This window comes from Oncorhynchus gorbuscha, linkage group LG04 (assembly GCF_021184085.1).
Source record: "Oncorhynchus gorbuscha isolate QuinsamMale2020 ecotype Even-year linkage group LG04, OgorEven_v1.0, whole genome shotgun sequence".
NCBI lineage: Eukaryota > Metazoa > Chordata > Actinopteri > Salmoniformes > Salmonidae > Oncorhynchus > Oncorhynchus gorbuscha.
In genome coordinates, this window is record NC_060176.1 from 10,820,747 (window position 1) to 10,831,404 (window position 10,658).

At 44.6% G+C, this 10,658-nt stretch overlaps 1 protein-coding gene across 1 annotated transcript; it reads right to left on the bottom strand.

Moving 5' to 3' along the window:
- Positions 1-1,842: 1,842 nt before the first annotated feature.
- Positions 1,843-10,384, bottom strand: LOC124033636 (caprin-1-like). Its single transcript, XM_046345774.1, is given in 19 exon segments — positions 1,843-2,420; positions 2,566-2,678; positions 2,772-2,957; positions 3,084-3,228; positions 3,728-3,856; positions 4,079-4,189; positions 4,322-4,374; positions 5,343-5,439; positions 5,541-5,693; positions 5,830-5,913; positions 6,021-6,073; positions 6,417-6,495; positions 6,498-6,607; positions 7,231-7,313; positions 7,402-7,640; positions 7,762-7,848; positions 8,053-8,115; positions 8,468-8,602; positions 9,668-10,384. Coding segments are annotated over 18 exon segments (2,007 nt in total). The 5' UTR covers positions 9,668-10,384; the 3' UTR covers positions 1,843-2,333.
- Positions 10,385-10,658: the final 274 nt, after the last annotated feature.

The following is a 10,658-nucleotide window of genomic DNA, read 5'->3' on the forward strand; positions in this document are numbered from 1 at the left end:
GTTCATTTCTGTGTATTACTTCATATTCTCAAGTCTGATAACAGCAATGTATGCTAATGTTGGCTATTATGGGCACTAGTCATGGGAAACCTGAGTGCATTGCAGTCTTATTTTGTGGTACTTATACTATAGCCAGCCTTTTGAATTACCTTATTGATGTGCAAATGCAAGAGTCAGTTGATGATCTGGTTATTTCTGTAGAGATTATAGGTAACCACGTCTTGTTTTCACGTTTGTGTTTGAGTGAGGCTACTGTTCCTAATGACCTGTAGGTGTGTCTTGGCCAAGGCCAGTACATGTATTGATACTGAATAGCCCGTTACCAGGCAATGATGTCTACCTTTTGTACTCAGCACAAAAGGTAGACATCGAGTCTCTTTTAATGGGCCTTTTTGTTTTACTTTTACCTAATTCTGCTGGCTAGGGCAAATGCTCTTTTATCTTGCACCATAGGTGTGCCTAATTTTTCTCTGTATAAAAAGATGTTTAATTTTCAGATGACCAATTGCACAGGAAAACATCTGTAAAGTGATATTCTTTATAGCTAGAGTGAAACTAACACAAAGTTGACAGAATCCTTACATTCTACAGACCTACAGTGTAGACATGAGTTCCAAGGTATGTTTTTGGACAGAGCAGATATGAAGTGACATGCAAATGTACAGAACATAACAGCTACCATCTGGCCAGAGCAAAATGTGCGCACAGGAAATCTTCATTTTGGGTAAATCAGTCAGACCTATAACCTGCTTAGACTACACACCATTTGTACTGACTTTACTCCCCAACATGCCATAGCAATACAATGTACAGTATAAACAATCTTCACATTGACAATGTCCTTGCATGGTATGACTGCAGTCAATATATTGTTTGGTCTTTCGTGTCATGCTTCCAAAGCCTGTCACTAGCCCCAGACAGTTTTGTAAATGATTGCCTATCAAGCAAATACCCAAATAAACAGTCCAACAGCAAAGGCACACATGTTCCAGCTTAAGGCTATGCAATAGCATGATTGTGAGAAAGCTAAATATCTGACAGAGCTACAGGTATGTATGGCTTCAGACCCAGGCTTCACCAAACCAACCTAGAGGTTGATATGGAGAGGAACAGTCAGATCAGGGGAAGGATGGTCCAGGAGGGTAGAGGTGATTGTATCCAAGACTAATTGGCTTGATGTCCAGACAGTTGGGTCACCATCCCTCGGCTGGGCTTCAACAGTCCCCCCCGGCCTGCAACCGCCAAGCAGACAGAAAATAAGTCAGCTGAGGCCAGCCTGTCACCCTTATTCTGGGTTAAGTCTGGGCATGGAGTACAAACACCTACATCCATTCTATAAATGGCTAGTGTGCACCTGCCAGGGAAGGGATCAACTCTAATATGGAGACAAAATGGACATTATGAGCAAGCTAATACACTCATCACAAAATGTAATCATGTCAATTCAGCTAGTCACAGTGAATAATGCCACTTTGTATATAAGAGCTTCAGAAGCTTTTATCCAGGTCTACAGAATGTATTTTGCCAGATGGAACCAAAAGGGGCGGGTACATCTGTTGCCCTAGGATTTACAAATAACTCCACAGGTTTACTTTGAAACTCAGTGACATTTGTTTCATGAATGTGAATGGCCAACAATACATGTATGCTCCCATGACAGAATACAGAAGGCAGGGCACAGCAGGTGAGGGAGACGGAAGCAGAGTGAAGGTCTTTCAGCAAAGCATAACCAAAATCCTCCAACCCACTCTTAACCCCAAGAGATGTCAGAGGCAGATAAGGCTGTGGTGGCACCACAGAGCAGCAGGGATCAACGAAAATAAATTAGCAGCAGACAGCAGGTTATACAACACATCTTTATTGAAACAGTCTCCCAAGGAGTAACATCAGCTTACAAAGATGGAAAAAAAAAAAAACATGTAATGCAATGAGAACCAAAAGCACCAGGGAAAAGTGGTTGACAGGGCTGGGCAGTGACAGAAAATATAAAAGATTCTCATGGATTGGACCGACAGTTGCAGGGGTTTTTTGCATTTATTTTGTACAAAAAATAAATTAATGAAATCTTTCAAGTTTACAGGAATATCTATTTGTTGTTTCGAACACAGACTTGCTGATAAATCTAAATGCTGTGGATTTCAGCTTTACATGTGTTAAAACAAAAGTATCTTAGACATACCAAAGCAGGCTTACTCTGATAAATAGGCTTGGAGAAATGAGAAGATAGATGAGAAACAAAACAAAACCTTTTTTTTTTATAAAAGTGAGCTGGGGCAAACATTCATAATATCTGAATGTTCAATGTGGCGGAAGTTGACAATCCTTTAAGCGCTTTAGGATCGCATCGCTTGAGCATTACCTCGAGAGCAACCCCGAGGTCCCTGGGCTGCTCCCCGCTTGTAGCCTGGCTGATATCCCTCCTGTAGAAACAACTGGTCATTCAGAAAGACTTATACACAGCACCTTCATGACAGTATCTGGGACAACAACTCACACAATCCTAATGCAAGGGTCAAGTGTTTTCTAGTCACTAGGACCTAAATGGTTTGCTGTGCCCTTCCTTACCCGTTGGTAGGTGCTGTTGGGGTAGTCCCGGGGTGCAGTGCTGAACTGGGCCTGTTGCCCATAACCATTGTTTGGGGTGTTCGAGAAGGGAGGGCGATAGCCATCATATCCTCCTGAGGAAGACAACCATTTATGCTGTTAACACCATAATAAATCACTCCTGTATGAAAGTATGTCCCTTACAGTAAATCAGCATGAGCTCATACCTCTGAAACCGTTAGAGGATCCTCGGTATCCATTGATCATGCCCCGGGGGTTCCTGGGGCCTCCGCGAGACACGGCCCCCCTGCTGTTATAGAAGGACTGGCCTTGCCGCCCAAAGCCTGGCCCCTGCACCTGGTGGCCTGCTGCCGACGACATTACTTGGTCTTGGGTGTGGAAGCCTCCTACAGCTGAGAACAACATTATAAGGGTCATTAACATTTGACCTTTCTGATCATGCCCTTAGACCCAGGGTCTACTGCTCCTGATTCCGCTCATCTAAATCACATCCTCAGACACCCCAGTCCCTCTCTCACCGGACTGTAGAGTGTCCTGCTGGATGTCAGGCTCCTCCACGGAGTGCTCCGCCTGGCTACTGAAGCCCTGGCCGTAGCCACTGGGGAACTGCTTCAGACCGTCTGCTTCGTTAGTGGGGGGCACGGGGGCATTCAGGTTGAACACCTTAGGGACACAATACAACCAGAGAAAAGCTTTCATTTAGAGATGTCAGATACCCATGCAGGACAACAGCAAATCACCACTAACAGATTGTAGTCTGATTATTGAGCATACCGTACATACTGTTCAAGGTTTGCAAAAATAAAGTTAATCAGTTTAGAGTTGATTATAAAGCTTTATGTAGACATGGGGGCAGACAAGAAGAGCATTCCGTTCTGCTCTGACAGAAAGAGGGGTGAGGGAGTATGGGGTGAAGCTTGGTTTTGAGAAATGTAGGCCAACACTGGAATTCTACATATTAATTCAGTTGATGTCCCAATCAGTTTTTTCATTATCCTTGCAAAGTAAATCTGGTATTACTGTTGTGTGACAGTGTGTACTACATCTATTCTTCCTGTCGTAAGACACATTATGAATGTGTGTCAAGTGATTAGAGTTAAGTGGGTTATATGACGGTTTTGTTCAAGTGAAGTCAGTTAAGTCCTCCATTAACAAAGCCTACCGCTTGCATGGACTGGAATGGTGCTGCGTTGACATTGATGCCGCCGCTGTGGGGGGTGGAGACGGGCGGGAAGGCAGAGGGCAAGGAGGACGGGGCGGGGGACTGCTCAGACGACAGGGACATCGAGGCCTGGTTTAGGGAGGGGGCGGGGCGTGGTGGGGAGACAGAGACGTCACATACTTCAATGGTTTTCACAGACACTTCAGGACAGGCAGGTAGGATGAATGTTAACCATCTCTCGCACTGCCCAATTACAACCAAGCATAGAGAAGCTCCACCACCCACCCACACACACAGCCAGGGGGGTAGAGGAGGGTGGAGCAGAGGGCACCTTGGGGAGGGAGGGTTTACCTGGATGTGGTCGATGCCGTCGGTCTGTGGCCGGGGCTCTGCTGTGTGGGAGGGCTGGTAGAGAGGTGCTGTGGAGGAGTAGGCATCAGGTGTGGGGGAGACCATGAGGACCTGGGGAGGGAAGGGGGAGAATAAGGGAAGGTTCACATAGTACCCTTGCCCTTTAAATAAGTCTGCTCCGGTATCGAGTCTTGGGGATCACTACTATCAGAATTCTGTTCAAGTGTCATTATTGCTACTTACTTGTGTAGATTCAGGAACTGAGCTTGGTTGAGCAAGTCTGGATTCTGAATGAACTGTACACAAGATAAATATAACATGGTTTGTTGGTAAAACAGCTAAGAGCAACAACAAAATAAACAGACAAAACTCAAGAGTATATAAGCAGTACCACACTAACTGGACAGTTTATTAGGTACACCACCCCGTTCACAAAAATGAATCGCTCCTACAGACAATGAGTCACATGACCTGCATCCAGATACTGTTTGACCTTTAGAATGGGCAAAATAAGTGACTTAAGAGACTGAGCATGGTATGATTGTCGATGCCAGGCTCGCCGGATGCAGTATCTCAAAAATGGCCAGCCTCCTGGTCTTTTCATGCACGACGGTGTCTAGGGGTTACCAAGAATGGTGCGACAAACAAAAAACATCCAGTCAGCAGCTGTCCTGTGGGCAAAAACAGCTCATTGATGAGAAGTCAAAGGAGGATGGCAAGAATCGTGCAAGCTAACAGGCTGGCCACAGAGACAAATAACGTTACAGTATAACAGTGTGCAGAACGGCATCTCGGAATGAACTCGGCAGTCCTTGTCACAGATGGGCTAGTGCAGCAGATGACCACTCCTATCAGCTAAAAACAAGAAGCGTGTCCAGGGGGCATGCGATCACCTTTAAGGAGTGGAAATACATTGCCTGGTCCGACAAATACTGGTTCTTGTTGCAATATACTAATTGGCATCGTCAGGATTTGGCATACATAGCATGAGTCCATGGACCCATCCAAGCCTGGTGCGGGGACTGTTTTCCGGGCACACGTTAGGTCCCTTGATACCAATGGAGCAACGAACATTTCCTCACCTTGTAGAATCCACTCCCCAAAGAATTCAGGCTGTTCTAGAAAAAAGGGGGGAGCTGATCCAGTACTAGATGGGTGCACCTAATAAACTGTCAGTGAGTGTAGAAGCAAACATGTCTAAGAGCCTCAGTGGTAGTGTTGGTCAGAGGAGAGTTAAAAGAGAATGTGATGTACTAACACTTACCCATCTGCTGCAGGTCCACGCTCTGTGCAGGCTTCATGGGCTGGGCCAACACGATGGCTGGGTCCAGGGCATGGCCATCAAACTCCAACATGGAGTCCTGTGGAAGGAAGCACATGGGTCAGCATGAGCAAGGGACCAAACCGGATCCGATAAGGCACCCAGCGCAGGACCATAGGGGGCAGTTGGAAGGATCATCACCTGCATGAAGTTATAGGTCCCCTGCATCTGGGCCATGAGGTCCTGTACGACCTGCTTCCGGACCACAGGGTCAGGCGTGTGGGAGACTGGGTTCACAGTGTGAGGCTCAGGGGTCATCTGGGGAGGAGGCTGGTGCTGGAGGACATTGACCACCTAAAGACACAGGGACAGATTTAAACCCAGCTGATGACACCATTGGGCCAGGGCGTTACTTGTTGAACCCTAAAAGATTATGTTTGTGACTGTGTGATATGACAAATGATATGAGAGGTATAGACATGCAGCATACCTGGACCTCTGCTGTCCACTCCTCTACTTGGTCGTTGCCAGTGATGCTGTATGTGGTTTCTGGAATGAACTGTCTGTTTACAAACTACACAAATAAACATAAGATCACTTGATTAGATTCCAATAGGTAAGGTAAACCAGAGAATTCTGAACTTTACAGCAGTTAAGAGTCAGGGTAGAGATTGAACTCACCTCTGTGGCTTCTACTTCAATGGCCTCTATGTATTCTTCAGTAACTATTCCCTCTGTAAAAGGAATATACTCTGATTAATATCCACTCATCCAGGTCCACACACTCAGACCAATCATAACATGAGTTCCCCTCAGTGATGATAATCTAACCCAGAAGTAAAATCTCACGGAATTTCGTCAGCTGCGTGATTAACATAGTCTTAAAACGTATTAGTAATTGAGAGATACAGCGACAAAAGTTTCCAACCTCGCAATAGGAAACGTTCAGCTAAACTGCCTTCGCCCAATCCTGATACATCCAAATAGCCAGTGCCAAAACCCCCCCCAAAAAACTGAACTAATGGTGCTCATTTAGTCCTGGCAGATTCTCTCAGTCTACACAGAGATCCTGGTTACCTGGTGCTGCAGGCTGCTCCCCGCCCCCAGACAACTCATGCTCCACAGACTGCTCCTGCTGCTCCTCCTCCTCCTCTTCTCTTCCTCCTCCTCTTCCTCCTCTTTTTCACACACTCCGTTCTGATGCGTTTGTGCGCTATCAAAATAGCCACTCAGCAGCACCTTGTCCAGGGTCTCCTTCAGTGCCTTGTCTATAGGAAAGGGACAGGTCATATTCAGAACGTATTAGAAATTAAACGTTTGTGTTTGTGTTGTGCAACAAACACTCAGTCAATAGGCCGGGTCTATGCTTGGTATAATCATAGCTGGGACCCATTCCACAGCACCATGCCAGGCCTGGCAAGATCCACAGCTCGAAGAACTTTAATAACCTACAAGTATTTATAATCCACAATGCCATATGATCCACCACAAAGTTGTCGCTGGAACATGTGGGGTGGATGCTCAGCATTTATGGAATGACAGGTGTCCTGTGTCTGGGCTGGCACTACCCCTCAAAGCCCACTGGCCTAACCCCAGTTCACCCCAACCACCCAGAAAAGCACTTCCCCTTATAAATGTTCTGCTAACATGGACTGTATGTCCAGCAAGCCATTTGTGCTTCAAGGGGTTGGAAGGGCTTTAGTCATAACACTGCTCCCAGTTGAGCCAGCTCGTAAATTTCCTTCCAAGCTCTTTTTTCCCCAAAATCTAAAGATAAGCCCCAAGATACTCAGTATACAGATGGGGGTGTGGGTAACTAATTAAACAAGCCAAAGCCTACATGTACAGAGTAAATACATTGAGAGCTACTTCAGAAGTGTTAGAAACATACATGTGGTTCCTGCCACAGCCTGGTCTCTGCCCTCTAGCAGTTCCCATAGGTGTAGGGAGGCCTCCTCATACTGGTCAGTCAACCTGGAGAACAGGGTAGGACATTTACAACATGCATACAATCATATTACGTCACTCCATCAAACAAAAAGAGAAGCAAAAAGGTTTGTACCTGACGTCATGGTCCCGTTCCGGGCCCACGAGCTTGTAGAAACTGTCCAGTGCGGTGAGGTTATAGTCGGTGAGCAGGGGGGAGCCTGCAGCGGGCTGTTTCAGGTCCTGCCTCGTCTGCTCATCGCCCAGTCGGTCAAGCAGGAACTGCAGCTCCAGAACAGTCTTCAGACGCCTCTGCTCCGTCTCCTCCCGCTGAAGCTGCTCCCTCCGGGCAGACTTCTTCACTGCCTTCTGGATCTGCAAGGAAATGGGAAGGAGTTGTCACTGCACTATGGCCACAGTGACTGAGAAACAGCACCTAATAAATACAGTGAGTGTGGTCATAGTGACCAGAATGAAAACTTGAGACAGAACTCACCTCCTGCCCCAAAGACAGGAAGCTCTTCTGCAACTCCCTTGCAAAATCCAGGTTGTTGGTCACTTCCTGGAATTTAGTCAAGGCATCCTACAGATGAGACAAGAGAGGGAATGAACATTAAATATGTTTTGTTAGCTGTGTCACAGATCAAAACGACAAACACCACAGTATAAAATCAATGAAAAGCCGAAGAATGAAAAATTATAGTACATATGCAACAGGTTAAACAATCAAGTTCACAATTGAAGTTCCCTGAGATAACATCGACCCAGACCCGTGTCTGGTACATACCAGCTGATCCTGGTTCAACCGTTCTCCTTTATTCTTCTTGGCCTGGTAGTCATCCAGCTTGCCCTATAGAAATATGGAACATTTAATAAGGGTTACGAAAAGGTCTGCTGAGATTCTTTCAGCAGAAATATACCATCTATTAAGTGCTGTGATTCTAACGCCAAATAAAAGTCACAGGTTAATGTTTGATTACACCAACTAAATTTGTCTGTAGCCGTAATCTTAGCCTTAATCTTAGTTACCAACTTTGAGACAAAGTCAATGCATGGTCATAAAGCAGACAATTTTCCCAGACAAGAGAGACATCCAGAATTGCTCCTCAGTTGGTCTCAAGCAGCAACTAAGCATGAAACAACCTATTATTTTTGGGAGGTATCTGAAAGCATGCTTAGATTTAAAAAAGGAAACATGGTACCTTTTTCTTTTCCATGTTGCGGACCTTCTTGTCTATCACCTGCAGGACCTGCTTCATGGCCTCAGACTGGGTCCCAGAACCCAACTCTGGGCTGGAGGACTGAACAGCATTGTGGCCAACTGTTGCTGAAGGCATCTGATGAGAAGACAGAAAAGTATTTGTAGCAGTGAGGCTGTAATTGAATACAATAAAGATTAAAATATGTTGATTTAAAACAGTTTGCCAATGCATGGTGCTGTAAACAACAAAGGCCGGAACAATGACGTTACATTGTTGACCACATAAGTGGTCAGACAGACATTTTATATAAAAATATGTTTTAAATCAACATGGGATACTACCCATTAATGTTCCTTGGCAAAAAAACTAAGACCTATGAATCACTTTGGATAATATGTCGGTTTGCAGGATGATTTATGTCAACCGCTACCGTTCGCTAACTCAAGACAAGTAACGTTAACGTTATAATTCAATAGCTAGTACCTAGCTAACTAACGACGTTAGTATTCCCAGATTTTTTTTTACCATAAGCCAACTAAGAAGCTGAAGCCGGCGAGGCACAGGAAAAAGTGGATAAATTGCAAGTCCTTTGTGAGCCGTGAGACTGTCAGCCGAGCATTGTCCATTGAGCTAACTAACGTTAGCTAGCTACACTACTCATCAACATCAAATAAACAACTATTCCGATAAAACACTTGATGTAGCCACCTACGTGTCGTCACAAGTATAACGTGTATGCCATTTGAAAACAGATTATCATAAATGAGGCTTAAATTTGATTCCCATCCCACAACAACCCCCACCCAGCTACAAGGCTAGCTTAGCTACATTTAGCTAGCTAACGTTCGCTAGTTTCATTTTCTCCTGGCATTGTTACCGAGACCGGCGTTAGCTAGCTGGCAACGCGAATCACTTAGATGCGAGATAGAAATCGATAGCTGACTAGCTAGTTAGCTAGCTAATTAGTTAGCTAACGAGATTCGAGAAAAACAAGATGAACTACATTTATATGAACAACAGCCATCACACTAGTTTGTTGAAATGTACCTTGCTAATGTGGTCACTGAACTTGGATTCCGTTAAATCAATTGGATGACAGGACAATGCTAGATAGAGATGACTTTAGTCAGAGGCTAGCCTAGCTCGCTAACTTAGCTAGCAAAATTATTTCTGAATTTGACGCTGACAACATCCACTTACCTTAAGGCTATCTGTCTTTGTTCGTCGTCTGACGTAGTTTTAGCTCTATATATTTCGTGTAGCTTGTATGTTATTTTGTATCGACAATGGTGTTCTGCCTCCCCGGCCTCACCGAGAACTATACACTATACTGCTGGCAGGCTACAGATGCTAACGAGACACGAGAACAGGGTCGGCTGGCTGCAAGGCCCCGTTGGTAGTCCTATAATTGCCTGAGTTCATCTTAGTAGACCGACAGATTTAACTAGAATCAGTCCTCAACAACATTGCCTATAATTGCCGACTAATTATTATAGAAGCTGTATTTGACAGATTTAGGTAAGCATTTTTATGCAAGTCAATTTGTATTGAATCCCAAATGTATTGCAAGCCATTTACTGAATCCCAAGTTTATTTAAGCCATTCTTCTCTGCTTTGAAAGGGACAATATATTATTCTTTGCAGATCTATCGAATGATTACGTCTAAATAATATCACAGTTTCTAAACCCAAAGGCGCAAAACCGCGAGACTCCCGGGAACAGTTGCCAAACAGACCAGGCCAGGGTTTGAGAAGTGAAAAAATATTCCTTAGTTAAGTTTCTCGAAATTTAAAGGCACAACCTTGATTCGAGCCAATGTCGTTAGTATTTGAACGTGTTATTACTCCAACCCCGTGAAAGTGACAAACTGACACGTTTTCATGTGTGTCAAAAACAACTATATATCGAAGAAGTGCATTTGTAGCATGTACACGGATGACGTGTTTCTATGCATCAGTTTAGCTTAACAACGTCGCCATGACATCGTCTACTAATGTGATCGGGGATTTCTATTGGAGAAGCAGTGTTAGCCTATCTTCAAACTACTGTGTTTGATAATATTGTTCGCTAATAGTCGACAAATGTTTTATTAACAGGTGCCTGATAATCATTAAGTGATCATGTGTAGTAGGCCTAAATCAAAAGTAAACTTAACCGTGAAGTGCTTGCTTATGAGTCCTTCCCAATCAT